The sequence below is a fragment of the Seriola lalandi genome, unplaced genomic scaffold, assembly GCF_002814215.2.
Source record: "Seriola lalandi dorsalis isolate HSWRI2012SDOR001 ecotype SW California unplaced genomic scaffold, Sedor1 jcf7180002054574, whole genome shotgun sequence".
NCBI lineage: Eukaryota > Metazoa > Chordata > Actinopteri > Carangiformes > Carangidae > Seriola > Seriola lalandi.
In genome coordinates this window covers 1,268,873-1,287,702 of record NW_019525127.1, presented here as the reverse complement: position 1 = coordinate 1,287,702, position 18,830 = coordinate 1,268,873, and the positions used below count along the sequence as shown (strand labels likewise).

At 39.3% G+C, this 18,830-nt stretch overlaps 2 protein-coding genes across 7 annotated transcripts in view; both read left to right on the top strand.

Annotated features, from left to right (window-relative positions):
* The window catches only part of sorbs2a (sorbin and SH3 domain containing 2a), a 46,947-nt gene extending 44,031 nt beyond the window's left edge, over nucleotides 1-2,916 (top strand). For all 6 annotated transcript variants that reach the window (XM_087176939.1, XM_087176937.1, XM_087176938.1 and 3 more), the window contains one exon: nucleotides 1,130-2,916. In XM_087176939.1, the coding sequence (XP_087033065.1) occupies nucleotides 1,130-1,191 (62 nt within the window). In that variant the 3' untranslated portion in view covers nucleotides 1,192-2,916. The remainder of the gene's footprint in view (nucleotides 1-1,129) is intronic.
* A 2,963-nt stretch (nucleotides 2,917-5,879) lies between these two features.
* On the top strand, nucleotides 5,880-17,971 carry LOC111663286 (PDZ and LIM domain protein 3). The gene is made up of 7 exons (XM_023417439.2): nucleotides 5,880-6,061; nucleotides 12,052-12,203; nucleotides 13,255-13,339; nucleotides 13,431-13,618; nucleotides 14,971-15,098; nucleotides 16,462-16,573; nucleotides 17,410-17,971. Exons 1-7 carry the CDS (start codon nucleotides 5,969-5,971, stop codon nucleotides 17,597-17,599), a joined length of 948 nt encoding a protein of 315 aa, XP_023273207.1. The 5' UTR covers nucleotides 5,880-5,968; the 3' UTR covers nucleotides 17,600-17,971.
* The last annotated feature ends 859 nt before the right edge of the window (nucleotides 17,972-18,830 follow it).

The following is an 18,830-nucleotide window of genomic DNA, read 5'->3' as shown; positions in this document are numbered from 1 at the left end:
AGAAGGTGCCGCAGATGCAATGAAAATGACACATACAAGGGATTTGTAGCTGTCAATATACAGTACTTACACACTGTGCATAGAATAAATGTATAGGAAGACACAAATACAACACAGCAAGCAAACATAAACGTATAACCAGAGGTAGACAACAGTAACAAAATAATCAAGTGCTGCACTGCACAGTTTTACAGTACGTGAGTGCTTGTAATTCCAGTTGTTAGCAGTTCCACCAAACATCATAGATTCTTTTATTTAAATTGAGAAAATGTTTGAAGTGGAAAGAAGTAAAAATATTTCAAAAGAAAAGCAAAGAATGGAGAAGGGTCCAATAAATGAAACTAGGTTTGTGAAGCCTAACTTTGTTTTCTTCCCTACGCCTTTAATTATCATACAACCCCTCAGATTTACCTGAACCACCAAACTGAACTCAAACTGTACATAAAGTAGATAAAAGTAGCTCCACCTCACCCAGCTGTGACGGTGAAATGCTACTTATATTGTTGCATCAGTATTAACAATCAATAATGTAATATGTAATTATATATGAACCACAGGGGCTGTTGTCTATGGAATGGGTACTTTTGATACTTGATATATTTGGTTGACAACACTAATGCAGTTAAGTAAAATTTGAAATGTCTTTGGAGTATTTTTGCATTGTTTTATTTAAGTATGATGCATGAAACTACATTTACAGTAAAGTACACTGGTCAAATTGATACTGTTTATTTACAGGGTTTGTGGTGTGGGTGCAGTTGGCTCTGATAGAGAAGTATTTTGCAGATATCCACAGAGACCATTAGATGGCAGTGTGGTCCCACCACCCTTTTGTTAACATGACTGTCTTTGAAGAAGAGAACATGATCCCTCGCAGCTGAGCACAGTTTCAGTTTGATAACCCCGGGACTCTTGGTCATCCTAACCTTTACATTCTTCTACAGTAAACTTTACCCTGTAAAAATGTTTTCAAGTGTTTCATTTTGAGTGTGATTCCAACTCATTGCAGCCTGATTTCCAGACTGCAGTGAGCTGGAATAGAGTTAGTGACAGATACTGCTACTGCCAGGTATCAGCCAGCGTTTAAAGCACTGTCCATCTCACCCCCTATCTCTCTTTGTCTCTGAAGGGACCTCTCGAAGGAACAAGCTGTTTGGAACCTTCCCAGGAAACTACGTGAAGCAGCTATAATGATGATTCCAGACTCCGCCCCAGGCCCCGCCCCCTTTCCGTGACACGTTCATCGCCCCTCGGCACAGCACCTGCAGGACCCCACCCCCCCGCCCCCCTGTAACAGTGGTCCACAGGGACCTGTCGCACATTTATGTGTTTGAGTGTTATGTGTGGCTCGTCAGCTTCACACAAACAGAACATTTAGCTCTAACTAGCCATCTTTAATGGAAGACTTCTATAAAATGATGTTGTTTTTTTAAACGTTATCTTTTTATCCTTATTTTTCTATCATGGAGAACCCAAACTTTGTGCTCCAGTCAGTGACCTTTAACTTTTGACAGTGATGGAATGACATTAAAGGAACTTTGCAAACGCTCATTGATAGTGGACAGTGCAAGGCAGTGATGCTTTTCTCTAGGTTTCAACTGTTTAAGGGCAGTAAGATCACCACCATCACCTTTTTCTTGTATTTTCCGGCAGTATCTGTAACTTAAAACTTGTTACATTTCATTTCAGTGTTCAATTACAAACATTCACAGACATTCGGTGCAGAGAGAGCTGCACAAACAGTATTTTGTCAGCAGGCCTGTTGTATGAACTGTGTTGTATGTCAGGTAAAAGGAGTTCCTTCCCATAGTTACATGTGGAACAGACTGTGCATGTATCAATGTTATGTGTTACCCAATGTATTGATCGGTTGGTAAGAATTTAGGAATATTATGATTCATAATCGAGCAGTTATTTCAAACATTGCAAATGAGGAAGTGGAAGAAATATTAATGACACTGTTCTACTTGCTGTCTAAACCTAATACATTAGTATACATAAGTATAAGATTAGAAAACACCAATATTTTCAACTTGTTCTTCATCTTCACACTAGAATTGATGCACTTTAACAAAATTTTAACACAAATTTGTGTTTGTTTTATTTCAGATTTCACTTCAGATTTTGTACACTAGACTTTACTATGACATTTGGGGCTTTTTGGGGATATTGGTCAAGTGTGGGAAGTGTATGCAAAAAGGTAAACAACCTTTTAGGTATTATATTTATTAGAGGGCAAACGCTGGTCACACTATGTGATAAGATTATTTTAGGAAGGATGGAAAAACATGTTGCTTTTTAACACATTCTAACAGCAGCAAACTCACATTTGAATGGATTGTTATTTTATTGTCAAGTATCATTGTCCAGATAAGTGCTGAGACTGAGGAATAACATGAGAGTTGATGGGCTATTTGGAATTACCAGATGTCATGTTGTGTTATGTTGAATTTATTTAAGTCAGATACAGTATGAGACAGGATTTGATCAAAAACTTCAGTCGTGTAAGTTTTTCCACTTGACTTTGGTGGCTTCTTTTAACCCTGTTGTCAGAGTGAATAGGTAGTGTGTCACTGTTCATGTGTTTATATACTATTTGGAATTATCTGCATTTTCCATCTTAGCTCGTCATGCTCAATGAATATGATCTTCTTTTTTTTTTTCTCATTTTGTGTTTCACAAAGGATGAACACTGACAACAAAACAAATGTTAAAGCACCTTAAAATATATTTTGTTTTTATCATTCATTGTCCTTCATGTCACCCCCTGTCATCCACTATTTCAGATGGCGTGAGAACACTTTGTGTGTGTGTGTGTGTGTGTCTGTGGTGTTTTTGTAAGCCTTTTGTATGAGAGCTGTAAAATGGCCAACATCCACTTGCTTTATAAAGTCGGCTTTTTCTCACCCACCATCACATTTGGTTTCCTCTCCTTCTTTCTTCACGTTTTCGTCATCAGTGGTGCTAATTTCCACTTTTTTGACAGCTGTTATAGTCAGGCACATAGGTCTTTTTTTCTCTCTCTCTCTCTCTCTCTCTCTCCAGTTATTTGTTGTTTTAGGAGTCAGTGACATATTTAAACTGAAGTTACTGTAGGTAGATTGAGTAGAGTTGGTGATTGCTGCCTTACATCCAACTCACTTATTTAATAGCCATGTATATGTAAACCTCTTCTGTGATGCAAAAAATTCATTTATGCATATGTAGTCTAGAAAACATCAGGAAGGTGTGTGACAGTGTGCACATAAACTCTACAGAGCTAAAACATTCAGTAAGTCTTTGATACAACAATAGGAACAGATTTGGACTGAACACATTAATTTGGCTCCTGATATGTTTATACATGTAATTGAAAATGTAAATCTTATATGTTATTCATGTTAATATCAAATTCAATGCACACTCTTGGACCTAAGTATTTCTACAATATCTTAGCATTTGTTGGATGATTTTATGGGGCTGTATTGCTAATAAAATCCAGCTGGTAGATGAAATATTTCCAATACTTTTTTTCTCCTTTCAGCTGAACAGATAAGACAACTTTGTTTGCAGATGACTGAAAAGGAAATCGCATAAAGTTTAAAGGTACCGTGCCGTGTTTTTGAACCTTTTCCTCCTATTCTTCTCTAAGCACCGAGGTTTGGTGACACACATTCACGTGCCTCTATTTCACACCCACATATCCACAGTTGGTGGCGGGAATGTGCCAATTAAAGGGAAGAAGACCCCAAGCTGATGTAAACAAATGCAGGTTTCAAAACACTCCAGAAAAAAGGCTGTTCAGCTGTTACGTTAAGAACAACCTGACAGCAGCTGAAAACCTTGCTTTTGCTGACCTCCAGTGGATGAAAAGGATAAAGCTCATTATATACGTTTCCTTACCAGCAGTTCCATCTCTCAGTGCTTTCAGACTTCCCTACTCTAATCAGCTCCAAGTCCATTTCATCCTCCTGATGATGTATAACCTTGATAACAGGTCACAAATATGTTTTGTTTGTTTGGTTTTTTTTTTAAATAAAAATGTATTAGTAGTTTTCTGACATTTGCACACTGTAGCTTTTAATCGTGCACCTGCTACACATTTGGTGCACACGAGTATGAGGGCTTTTTTTATGGCAGTATTTAGGGTGTGTGTGTGTGTGTGTGGGATTGACTCAAAATAAACTAGTGTCCATGTTCATAGTAATGAAGGAACATGGTGCAACAGTGTAGAGAGAAATAAGCCATGGTTAGGCGAATACTTGTTTAGCGGGATTTGTTGAAGATAACAAAAGGTAGTCCTTCAACTTCTCAGCTTTCAGCACTGATGTAGACGTGTACTCCATAAACTGTGACATCACCGGTGGGTGTGGTTACAGGTAAAACTCTGCTGCTCATCTTAGTGTTAATTTATTCCCTGAAGGTTTAACTGGACACAGAATTTAATGTTAAATATGTTTACAGATTCTGAATCTCTGCTGAATCAGACCTGACTTAACTTTAAAAGACTGTAAACCAGAAATAAGTTTTGAGTTTTTGGATTATGATGATACCCTTGCATGTGGGAAATCCTCAAATAGACGGTGGTCTGTGTCATGTAAAAGTTTAACTACTGATCTTTAATGACCTTCCACAATACTGTCTCTTCTGCAGGTTTATCAACTAAAACATGCACATGGGGAAACCACACATACACATATACACGTATGATAAATATGTATCCTCACATGCTTTTGTTCACGAGTTAGTGAACAAGTGCATGAATTCATTCAGACTTGATTGTTTCTGTTCAGAGAGAGAAATCCTGGCGTATGAGTGCTTCATCATCAACTTCCCTTATTTGTCAAGGCGCTGCGCACATCGTCATGGTAACCGCAGAAACAAACCATGAAGCTGGTCCACTCTTAAACACACAGAAGCACAGGATAAGATTTTCAGAGCTGTATGCAGATGATGGATCTCGTGGTGCAGTTTTTAGTTTGAACTGTTTGAACTGGAACTTTGTTTCTTTCGCTCGATGGAAACTCGCCTTACTTAGAGCAAGAGCCTGTCAGTGCTGACTGAGATTAACATGCCTTACTCACAGTTTGCTGACAGTGATCTAGTAGCCCCATGAAGTCCATTTGGTGTTTTTATAATTTTGGATATTATGCAGACATGAAGGGAATGTAGCAAGCAGGAAGAATAATCCCGAGCTGGCTGGAAGAAAAACACTAATAATAAACAAAGAGCAGAATAAATATGTTTTTTTTTTTGTAGGATGGTAGATGAAAAATAACTTATGACAGATCTAGTTTGTGGCAAAGAGAAGGACATATGATGTGGTGAAAGGTCCAACTCAAAATGAAACTGGATTGTTAACAAACTCAGGAGGGGGAGTGCTGGGACCCATCCAGATCAATAGTGGTTGGAATGTGCAAGTGGGACCTCCAAGGCCTCCGAGTGGAGCTGCGCCTCCAGACCAAATAAGGACAGGAGCAACAAGACCCGTCAACCAGAGCAAAGAGGAGGCCAGCCAGGCTCCGAGCTGCCCGGGGATGAGAAGCTGGTTTACATCCTCACTGTCTACAAGTGTCCACATACCTACTTGCAGTGCGCTGTCCAAATCTGGTTGTGAGTAAGACAACTGAAGCTTGAGTTGCACTTGATTCGCGCGACAAAATACTGGCTTCTATTTATAGAGAGAAGTAGTGCGAGAGAAAAAAAGAAATAAAAAAAAAAAAAAAAAAGGGCTTCACAGAAATTGGAAAACTGGCGAGCAAGTGCTGGTGGGACACACACTAAGAGTCAGGTCCCAAAATCTGACAAATTACTTCACTGCTGGGGTGGGGTCTGTCCATTCTCCTCCCCCTGCACCCCTCCTCCCCCAACATGGTTCAAAATCTCCATCACTTTCATAGTCCTCTGCTCTTTCACTGTGTTCACCCTCAGTGTGCAGTTCACTGTCCGTGCTGTTGTTATCTAACAGCGGCGGAGACATTAAAGGGTCATGCCACTCAATGTCGTGTTGAACGGTCCGGCCCCCTGGGGGTTTCGCCTGATGGGAGGAAAGGACTTCAACCAGCCTCTGACCATCTCCAGGGTGAGTGAGTGAAAGAAAGAATTCAGTTTGCAAAATCAGTTTTCCTCTAGATCAAAACAAAACCATTTGACTTGACATATTTTGGGTTGTCTGGGCAAAATGTTTGTTTGACACTGTTTCTACTGTTGTAACTTCAGCCAAACGTCAAACAGTGTGAATGTGAATGTGATTTTAAACTGTTGTGGAACAGTCCAGAGGTGTTAGTCTTTGGTTCAGTGTCAACGTTGCACTTCCAGGAGGGTTCATTCGAGAAAGAGTCTGTGGTATGGGGTCTGCACCTGTGCCACAGTAAATGCAAGAGGCTTAGATACAAATAGCAACTTACATTGTACTCTGACATGTGCACACACACACACACACACACACACACACACACATATACGCATGTTTCACTGAGTGGATCTCAGAGTGGAGAATTTAGGAGCATGGAAAATACTGTACTCCAGTCCTGCAGAGCATGTAAATCAATTCAGACTAAAACCTGATGAAAAACATGGAATGTGGACAAACAGAGAAACGCAACTGTGGAATTTTCCAAATGTAGAATCGACTTTATATGTTTGGACAAACTTGCTTAACTCAGGGATTTCATGCTGACAGCTGAGTCAACACAGAAGAATGGATCTGTCAGTAATGATGATGTTGTACATGCTGTTGTGATATTTCTATTATAACAGTGCAGCTGTTCAGGAGATAGTGAACCTCAGCTGTAGGTCAACCCATAGCATCATGTAACATATCACCCTCATAAACTGACAGCACAGGTGGAGCTGGGAGGTGACAGATTACATATATAGAAGTAAAACCTAACTGTGGTTTATTAAAGAAAACTAAAAATGTATCAGACAGATACTTCATCTAATTTAAAGAGGAGCCGGCAAACGGTTTTAGAAGGTCATGGCCGCCGATTGAGATGAAGTGAATCAGACTTTATCTTCATCTGTGAATGAAAAGGATCGTTTCCTGGAACTAATATGGCATTTCCTGTTGATATGAAGTACGACAAACAACTGAATCGTGTGTAGTTATTAAAGTGAAATACCAGCAAGAATTTAGACAATTTAAAGGTCTAGTTTGACATTAGGGAGGTTTGTTTATTCCCCCTCCTTTTTCTTTTTTTCTTTTTTTTTGCAGGAGTTAGATAAGGAGCTTGATATCACAGTTATTACTGTACAGTAAAATCTGGGTTTAGTGACACACAAATGAACACGCTTACTTTCCATGATGTTGAAATGTTGCTTCAATATCTAGTCAGAAAAAAACACCCTTTTCTTTCTTTTTTTTCTTTTGTTCCTTTGTGAACAACAAGAAGTTTTGTTACCTGTAGTCATGGCATTAGTCGTATTATTATTCACACTTCCTGGGCACTTAATGGAATTCATAGGTAGACAGTCCAAATAGTGAGGGAAACAAAAACAAAACTGAAAATATGAAAGGAAAGAAGGAAGAGAGGGATCAATAAATAAACAGGCAAAGGGAAAAAAGAAAAAAAGCACAACAAAAACAAATGTGAGCGGAGCTGTTTTAGGAGATTATTACATAACAGTAGCAGTGCTGTATGTTTTCTATTGTGGAATAAATATGATATTTTCCCTTTTATCAATGATATTCCTATTTGACTATGGAAACAATTATAACACAGAGTCACTCCTTATTTTTCTTCACCACAACAAAACACAACAGCAAATATCCTGAACACAAACAGTGACGTCTTCATCAGCATTTAGACTCATTTGTGGGCCGTGTCCCCAGAGTCCCACATGCAGGATCAGATGTGAGGAGACCCAGTAATCCCGCTCTGTTGGGGTTATGTGAAATCTATATTTAGGGAAAGATCTCAGGAAGTACTGACTAAAAGTATAGTTCAAGCTCCGACCAGTGGCTCTGTCCAATAACCTCACACCTGTTGTGTTAGTGGACACTCAGTGGCTCCATATGAGAACAGTGATGAGAGAAGATTGGGATGGATGAGGAAGGAGAGGCAGAGAGGAATCTGGGAGAGTAAACCATACGAGAGCAGTAATACAAGAAGCCCATGTGTTAGAATGTACTTGTGAGAGAGATGTGTATTAAAGAAAAGGCTGATCTGATATACCCTGAATAACAACTAGTATCGTATTCAAGTGGAAGGGACTGTTGCTGCAGTGAACCCACAGACTTTCATTCAGGCACAAGTGAATCCAGTGTCTCCCTTCACTGCCATTTTTGGTCAGGAACATCCTCCTCTCTATGACCCGCCAGTGTTCCCAGCTGGTTGAGGAAAGTAAACACAAGTGATTATCATCTTTTTCTTCAGCAGACAGCAGCCTTAAAGGGCCACTCCATAAAATGTACACCTCAAGATCCGTTTACTTTATCCTCGTGTCATGGGGGCGTTACTGAGCCTGTGAAAGCAGCTGTATAGTTTCTTCTGTGGCTCCGGGGGAGCTTTGTTAAGTCTGAGAAAATACCTTTGTCATCACAGCCATTCTGGCTCGAGCATGGAGGCTACAAATTCAAGTCTGCTTTAAAAAAAAAAATGGTAGATAGACATCAATAGACAGAGCGCAACAAGATGACGTAATAAAGGAGCTCCAGTCAAAGCTGAAATAGTGAAAAACAATGTGGAAAACATGATGGAAATATGGAATTATGTTTGTTTCATGGACTCATTTCAGGAACGCTACAATCTCCTCATCACTTCACACAAATCTGATGTTGTTGTTTGCCATCGTGTTTCTTCCCTTCAGCGGAGCAGAGGCTTCAAGCAGACGTTTGTGTCACATGCTTCATGAATGCGAGAGTGGTCTCAAACCTTTTGTCTCAAATTTGTACGCCATAATTTATTCGCCCAGACTTTTAGCGATGCACTACCTTTTGCACCTCAACCAAGCATAAAAATGGGTCACGTAATATTTTGAATTTTTTGACAGGTGGATGGAAACCCACCTGCAATTGAGTTGCATTATGGGAGATTTAGGATCCAGCATTGTTCGCTTGTGTGGGATGAACTCAGGATATCTAAGCTTTCTCTTGAGATCTGTCTCTCAAACATTTCCCAACTTAAATTTTTTATGGCCACTTGGGGGCAGCGCATCAAGCTATGAACACAATATTAACATGTTATCACCATATATGAGCACATCCAGCAAATATGGAGTTATGTTTCTGGGCACTCTGAATGTAAATCTATTCATTTCTAATTTTAGCTCTGTTTGGTCTCCACCATCTCCTGTGGGGAATATCTGACTCTTTTGAAGCTAAATGCTCCACTACGTTCACAAGCTAGTCTTTTTCTGGCCTCTTGGTATCAGGCATTTATCATACTTAAGGTTTACGACAGATGCCTGTGAAGTTAGTGAAATTGCAGCTGTAAATTCAAAACAGAGAGCTAAAAGATGCCACAATGCTCCTATACAGTTAATGGGAACGAGTTTGGTGATAATTCTGGGTTCTGGTGGGTTTGTCACAATGAACGACCCCTTTTTTTCACAGTATTTGATCCAACATTAATAACATAAATAATGATGAGTGCAGCTTTAATTGCATTACTAAATAGCTGAAATACAATGCTTTCTTATTACATCAGCAAACATTTTGGAACTGCCAGATTTGTTTCCCCAGTACTTTTTGGGTAGTTTATTGCTCTAGCTGGATTCTTTCTTTCCCTTTTTAATTCCTCACTTTTTTCATTGTGAAATCCGATTTTGTTTTACTCAAAAAACAAACAATTATCAGAAAGTCGTACCGAAGTGTCTTAAGTGAAATAAGAATTTAGCTTTCTTGTTCCTACTTCAGTTTTGAGGATTGTTATATAGAAGAAGTAAAAGGAAGGAAAAAAGTAAGAGAAGGAAACAAAGGCAAGAGGTAGCAGCAAAGGACAGAAGGAAGCAAGAAAGAGACAGGCAAAGAAATAAGCAAAAGATGGTAAGGTGGTTATAATTTAAACAAAGGCGAATGTTTGACAAGACAACTGAGCTGCATTGAAATGAAAGAATCCAATAAAAAGCATAGTTGTGCACAGATTCAGGTAACAGACATCAGAGCAGTAAAACATACAGTCAGGCAGCAGCACTTCAACAAATGCTCCACTGTAAATTACTGCTCCCTCTTTGGCGGCATGAGACATCCCCTCAGCACTTTCATCCACAGTTATTTATAGCCAGATGATCTAATTCAAGTTTCTGTGTAACATCCCAGTGTAGCAAAGTTTCCTATGTCCAGTAATGCAATATGGCTGATCATAGGTCATGCCCTGTGTAGTGTAAGTGGGAATGTTGGGTTTGGTTTGAAGTTGCCTCCTGAGGTATTCCCTGTGACCTTGATGGCTTTCTGGGAGTTCTTATTCATCTTGATCACTTCCTGGCCAGCAGAATACATATTCCATCTGGATGCTGTCACTTATTGGGAAGCAGCACGTGTTTATTTTATCTCCATGACGGAGGCCGGACAGTTTATATGCATGCATACCAAGCAGGGCAATGCCAGTGGTCTGTAACAAGAACACTCCTGCTGCATCTCAGAGAGCGGCCCGTGTTTGGCAGAGTGCATGTGGTGAAAGAAAATATAGATTCAGGCCATTTAGTGGAGTCTGTGTTTTTTATTTAGGCCAGGTGAAGACGAACTAAGAGAAACATGAACAAGAGGCCTCGCCGTTGAGCACTGTACTAAGAAATGACGTGCCAGTGATGGAGAGCAGACCAAAACTTTTCACAGAGGCTGCACCATCTGTAGATGGTGAGCTGTTTGAATGGGTTTTTACAGAGGACCAGAAAGCAAAAGAGAGAAAACATTTCCGTAAATTTCCAAATTTTTTCACATTGCACTGATCCCTTCCATAAAATAATAATAAAAAAATAAACAATGGGAAGAAGAATTCAAAACTGAGCTTCCTCGTGACATTTGGGAGGAAAGTTAAATTAGAATAAATTCATATTCAAACTGTTTAGTGTGGTGGCCCAGACGGGTCGACACAAATGCAAAATCAACAACACGAAAGCAAAAGCCACAACGAAAGTGAGCAACATAATTTGCATTCCTGTTGTTGCTTTTGTTTTGTGTTGACCCGTCTAGGCCGCTCAGTCTCGTCAAAAGTGTCTCTCAAATAAGCTCCGGTCGTGCTGCTAATGTTTAATTTATAGAGGTGTGTGAAAAACTGATTAAATGCTCTGCAGTTACAGCAATTTTTGGAGTAACCATGCAACATCTTTGCCTCCATCCCAATACTGTTACTGCCTGACAACTTTAACTACTTACATGGAAATACACAAACCTCTGACATTAAGTGTATAGATTAAAGAATTTATTAACTTATTGACTGAAAAAAAATCTACATTTGCAAACAACATTTGTTTGTGCATGTTTGTTTTGAATTTGTATGTATGAATAAATATATATACTGGTTTAAAAGTTATTACAAAGGATATATGTAACTGGGATGTATACGTAGTATGCGTATATGTGTTTAAAATACATTTAGTTTTATACAAACTAGAGAATAAGTTTAATATGAAAAAGAAAAACAAACGTAGGCAACATATTTCATTCCCACCACCTTTACTGATATACTCATTATCTTTCTGCACCATGAGCCAGTGTTTAGGTCTCGAACTTCTCATGACCTCCAGCAGTTATAGCTGTCAGTCGAATTTGAGCGAGGCTTATTTTTGTTTGTGGCTGGAACTCAAAATGTAATTATGCTGAAATGATTCATTTATGGATTTATTTTTCTATGGCTAAAAAACATAGTAATATTTAGTAGTGTGATAAAAGGGGGGAAATAAAAGCAAACAAAGTGAACTTTCGACTTTCATAATATACACACAGGTGACAAATTAAAGCGAAAACAGCATAAAGTCTCTCTCAAGTGTTTGTATATATTCTCTGGAACTACTGGAGGGATTTCATCCTCTCACACCGTCTTATGATGACATTTCAGTTCACTCTTTATTTGCTCTCCTTATACCTCTCACCGTGTCCCTTGTTCACCCCTTTGCTCTGCTCTCTACCAGATCACCCCCGGCAGTAAGGCTTCCATGGCCAACTTGTGCGCTGGTGACGTCATCCTGGCCATCGAGGGAGTCCCCGCCACAGACATGCTGCACTGTGAAGCCCAGAACAAGATAAAGGAGTCCACCAGTCAGCTCTGTCTCACTGTTGAAAGGTTGCATGTAGAAACACATGAGCACACATGCACACTGATGGACACAGTAAAATCAACACATGCACAATACAATGAAATCTAATACATTAACGGTGCAATAATTACAGAGTTTATGAAAGTTCATAGTTCAGTTTTTGTGTCAGGCACCTGTTGGTTAAAGTCTATGTTGCATTTGAAGCCCATTGTTATGGCGTTGTATTGGGTTACATACTGGACAGTTGTTCCTTTTACTGTGTCCATCGGGTCACATCTTGGTGTCTGCAGCTGTGTCAAAACTCTATCTACACGTACTGATACAGGAACAATGGCATATAATGTCTTATGGCCAGCTGTATGTTTAGGTGTTGTGACCTAGAGAATTTTTTTTCTCATTATTTTATTTGAATAATTTCAAAGACCTTTAAAAGCCTAAATCATCCAGTAAATCAGTCAGTCATCTCACAATGCCTCACATTGTTCTTTGGACCCCTTGCAAGGGTCTGCCCCCCCCCCCCCTGGAAACCACTCCTTTATAATATGAACCATATACTAATCATAACAGTATAGAGTTTCTTCTGTTGTATATTAAAGCAAGACATTTGAGCACTTTATTGTTTTGTACTTACTGAAAATGATGCAAGACTTGTACCACAAATGTCAGTGAAACCTTTAAGGTTTTCCTGGAGCTTTCCTTCCACCATCTGCACTTAGTTTAATCCTTTTCCAGCTGTTAGCTTGCGCTTACATTTCTTCTGTGGGTTCTATTAAAGGGACAATAAAATATTCAAAAACACATTCAAAAATCAAGTGACTTTGGTATGACTATGAATTTGGCTTCATTTTGTCACTTTTTCAGTTTGGACACGCTTATGAAATAATAAAATAGGAACTAACGGCATGACCGAAAAGACCAGAGATGTCAGCATAAATTTAAACCTCAGTGTTGATGTTTTATGAGTTGGGATTATAGACTCACACACACATACACACACAGATTCAAAAAAGAGTTATTCAACAGTTCATCATTCAGGTTGAGTTGAACTTCTGACCAGGATCTGTGTTTAATTCTCAGGAATGATTCAAGACTGTGGTCCCCTCGTGTTGTGGAGGAAGGCAGAGCTCACCCATTTAAACTCAACCTAGAAGCAGAACAACAGGTTTGTAAAAGTGTCTGAGAAATGAATTCAGTTTCACGTCTTCATCTCATGTTGTCTCAGTGCTGTTCTTGTTCCCTTCTTATGTGTTCAGGAGTATAAACCTATTGGCACCGGACACAACCGGAAAGCTCAGCCCTTTGTTGCGGCAGCGAACATCGATGATAAGCGTCAGGTGGTCAGTACGGCCTACAATACTCCTATAGGCCTGTACTCCTCAGGCAATATCCAGGACGCCATGGAGGGCCAGATCCGAGGCATTGTCCCGCAGAAGCCTGAGAGGTGAGTGATCACTGCTGTCAATCATGGCGTGTCAGGTTCTTTAAAAAATAAAACCCACAGCACAGAAACTAACTAAGAGTTGTTTAGCCTGCACATCAGATCATCCATCTGTATCTGGGACAGCGTGACGTACCTTAACCTGACAGCTACTGGCCAGGCAGCCATAAAATTGGGTACTGATATATTCTGTGAATATCACTGGGTTGTACAATGATTTTGCAATTGTGGCCACATTTCAATCAGCAGGTCACACGATGAGCGTCACAAACAAGGTGAAATTTGAAACTTTGTCTTATCATAATTTCTGCCAGTATGTCCATTTAAAATTTAAACTTGTCAATCAACCATATCAGTATATCTTCTGTCTGATATGACATGATATCTTCTTGTCTTGGTGAATCCATGGTCACCTGAGCATAAGTCATAATGACCTTTGTGTGTCTCTTTACCTTTCATCCAGTGTTAGTCTACTGCCATGCTAGTTAGCCTTAGGGCTGCAACTGATGATTATTTTCATTATTTCATTATTATTTAATAATAATTTGATTCTTTATGAAAAGTCGTTCCCTCTAATGCCACCCTCAGGCCAAGCAAAGAAAAAATGAAAGCCTCATATACAGGACAGTATGTATATGTATAATGTAGCTGTGGAGTTTGTTCCTTCTATGATTTCTGTTCCCCTCTAGCCTTCAGTTTTTTTCTGCCATGCTCTTGTTACATTGACTTTTAGTCCACCTGCTCTTTACGTGACTCACCTCCTGAATGCCACTCTGTCACCCAGTTTGTCTGAAGGTGTCAGCTGAATAGCCTTATGCGGCCACAGATGTACTGCAGTGTGTCAGCCTTCATGCAGTCATGTGGATTTCATTAGGCTACTTGATATATGGTTTGTCACACTGAGAATATATTACCACAGCACACAGGAATGAGCCTTTCCATGGTTTAACCACAACCTCTGAATAAGACGTAAATCACATCTAAACCTGGGTCATGGCAACCGATGCAACATCGACTCTCCGCTAGTTTAGGCTGATTTACATCAATGTTGTAATGTAATCACGACCGTTATTATCAGCACACAAGATGGAATTATTTTAAACAGAATTATGATACAAGCTATTATGATGTGCATGGAAAAGAAACGTTGTGGATCTCTGCCAAACTTGTTCATTCACCAACATCCATTCTTATTTCATAAAAAAAAAGAAAAGAAAAGAAAATATAATGCAGTTAAGAGTCCAATGCCTCTTCATGAAATTTGTGTGGTCTGGGGAAAAACAGTCATATGGTGTGTTTGTGTGTTTGTGTGTGCGTGTGTGCGTGCGTGTGTGATGTGTGACTGCACTGCACAGCCCCAGGACTCTGACCAGCATCGAGGATTCTGATGTGTACCGGATGTTGCAGAAAGACCAGGAGGAGCCCCAGGAGCCTCGACAGTCTGGCTCCTTCAAAGCCCTGCAGGATTTTATTGACAGTGATGGTGAGCTCTTCCTCTTCCTCTTCCTCGCAGACAATATATTTCCGCCACAACACAAAAACATTTCACATGTTGAAATCATCCAGTATAGTAGAGGAGGCTGACAGTCTGAAATACTAAACAGACACAAAATTTCACCTTAGAGACGCATACAGATGTTTTTTATTTATTTATTTTATTTCCTCATTCAGCCTCTTCCTACAAGCTGCAGGGTGCTATGTGAAAAAGAAAAATCTGTTAGGAAGTTCGAAGAAGTTTGATTATATCACATAAATACAGTTTCTGTATGTCTTTTCTCTGAGCTCTTCTCATGTTCGTAATGGGCGGGGGTCAGGAAAACTGTGATGTCACATTCACCAATCATATATGTTTCCTTTTAAAGACCCTTATAGCAACTTTTATTCAAAGACATGTCCAGCTCAAAGTGTATAAGCTAACACCTTTACCAGCTGCAATATTTATACAATATTTATTGTTCAGGTGTGGGCTATTCTGCGTAATGAGCACTTTAGGTACAAGTAAAGATATATTTTGATGATAATACTTCTGTACTTGGACTTTTTCTTGTAACAGGATATTTATACACTGTGGTGTTGCGACTTTTGGAGAAGTAAGATATGTGATTACTTCAGATTATTTCAAACAGAGTAGGCGTGTGTTAAACACTTAATAAAATAATACCTAAAGATGTCTTTTTTTAACTTTGTTGATTATTCACACCTGAATATTTAATTTAACACAAGTTTGTGATGCGACTGCAATTTTATCTTTATGAGATGTGTCAGGAATAAGATTTTTGTATCAAATGATTCAGTTCAATTATATTGCATTACATTCTTGGGTAATTAGGGCTGGAGCACGCAGCTGTAGTTAGAGCTTTTTAAGAACCAACATTTTGACATCGGAGTCTGATAACAACAGGCAGTTTTCTCCACAGTAACCTATATTTTTACCTCCTATACACACATGAGGAACAGTTCAGGGGAATATTCATTATTATACAGGGAACAAAGAAATATTACATAGATTACAATAGACACTGAATGACGAACCAGTCTCATAACTTGTACATTTAAAGCTACACAATATGTTATTATGACACATGTGTTCCCCTCATTATTTGAGGAGTGGCGTATACAATACATCATTACAAAAGCACTCGTGTTTTCCTTTATTCATTGAGAAGTAAAAATGTATTCTGATTGAGCTGAACCCTTGTAACCCAAAAGGAAATGTAATTTAGGATTCAAGTGGACACAAGCGTCCCTGCCTCCTTTCTCTAAAGTGGTTTGTTTATATTCATGTGCTCTAATCATGTATGAGTACAGAGTTGTCTGGTTGAGTGTTTTCTCTCCCGTGTGGGCAGGCACTCGTCCCATTGTGACCAGGACAGTAAAAGCCCCCATGACCAAACCGACTCCGCCCACAGGAAACCTGCAGAAACTGCCCGTCTGCGACAAGTGTGGGAATGGGATTGTGTGAGTAAAAATAGAGCAAATCATCTGTGATTTACATTCAGACCCTGCATGAATCAATCCAAACAAAGGATGAGAGAAAATTACAAAAACAATGCACTACAAACTATGTATAGCTTGTCTGAACATTCTGCAGCCTACATAATTTGAACATTACATTATAAGCCTAATAAAGTACTGTTTATTGCTGCTTTTAGATAGTTAATTAGTTAATTTAGTTATTTATTACCTTTTTTTTTGTTATTTTTTATAATTTTTCAGGACAGATGTTAAAAATACAAGATGAAGGGAAAAAAACCATCAGAAAAATTTATGAGTATGAAATTCACCTTTCCAAATGTAACTAATGTAAGTGTTGTGGATACAATTACCCAATTCAGTCTCCGTGCATCATCATGTTAAAGAAATCTGTTTTTTTGTAGACTTTTAATTTCATTATGGCAGCTTTTGTTTGTAGTAAAATGAGACAACCAGTGAAAGTTGGTGCAGACTATTCATTGCTTTCCATCTATTCATCTCAGCGTCCTTGTTTTTGAGATCTAGTTTTTGTGTGTCAGTACTCCGTGATATCACTGAGTGTGGTTGGAGGTACACAGCACATGTCTGAACTGTGATGCCAAAGGTGAAATGACTCCTGTTTGGCCTGGTGTTGTTTTATTGCAAGGTTGTCAGTAAAAAAGACAATACAGCAGGTGGTCCTGATTTTGTTGATCCAATGTCTTTGCACATTTTAGAGCTCATACACCAAAGTTACTAACTTGTGGTAACTGGTGGTTCACATAACTTTCCATACATACATTCCTCTTAACATCTCCCTGTCTCTGCTTTCTATGATACAGTGGCACAGTGGTGAAAGCACGGGACAAATATCGTCACCCTGGCTGCTTTGTTTGCTCCGACTGTGACGTCAACCTCAAACAGAAGGGCTATTTCTTCGTGGAGGGGCAGCTGTACTGTGAGACTCACGCTCGGGCCAGAATGAGACCACCGGAGGGACATGACCTCATCACAACTTATCCATCTGCATAGATTCCCCTCCGACAAGCACAGACACAAGCACTTACACATGCAGGCACACACACACACACACACACACACACAAACAGACACACACTTCAGCACACACTCCTATGTCCTACGTCTGTTTAAGTGATCATATGCACTTTGAAGTTGTCTGTGTGCAATAACATTTCAGCAAGAATACACTTTTCTCTGAACATAACCGTATGCTGTGTTGACCTGTAAGGCATTTCTGTGTAGGAACATTTCGCAGGTGATAATCTAACAGACGTGTTGTTTAAAGAGCCCAGCAGAAGGGACTGCAAAACATGCCACTTTATTTCTTGCCAGTTTCTCACAATTTGATGTCTTTCCAATAAAGACCCCCTGTTCATAGTGTAAGATGATGTGTATGTGGAGTCTTGAGACGAAAAGCACCCCCCTTAAAAGGAGCTATTTGTAAGTTTTGCTATTGCTACATAGCCAACATTAGCATTAACATACTGTTTACTTATCAGTCTAGAAGAAATGTTGTGAGTTCGGCATCAAACTTCATTACTTTACTTTCCAAGAGCTGTCTCCAGAGACGGAAAGCAACCCCCTTGTTAAATTTTATCAGTTGTACTGAAGATTGCATGCTAACCAGCTAGGTTAGCTAGCTAGATTGCCTGGACTGTCTCTTCACTTTCCGATACTGAGTCACTGTAGCGTCCAGTCTCCCCTGAAGAAGTTTTCTAACACCATTATTAAGTCATAATTTCAATTTGTCAAATACTATTTCAACACTTATAGCATTCCCATCAGCACCAGCTGTGGGCTACTGTGTGTTTAGTGATAATTAGCAAATTAGCATAAGAACACACTAAACTAAGATGTGAACATGGTAAACATACTTAAGATGAGCATGTTAGCGGTTTCATATTGAGGAGTTTTAGACACTAGAGTCAGTACGTACAGCCTCACAGAGCTGCTAGCACAACTGTAGACTGTTTAGTCTTGTTTAATATGAGACATGCACCTACTGGAGGCCAGGAATGTGGCTGTTGAGTGTTGACAGTTTCACTAGCTTCAAAACTGTGTTATTATTTGTTTGTGAAGTTCAGCTGTGCAAGCTTATTTATCCATATAAAGGCTTATCTTGGCTGAAATGTGTGTTTGGGACATGCTGAAATTCCAAGTGTATATTATGCTGTTTCCAAGGATGTTTTGATGCATTTGATCCAACACAACAAAACTGTGACCATTAGCCTTTTTAGCCAGA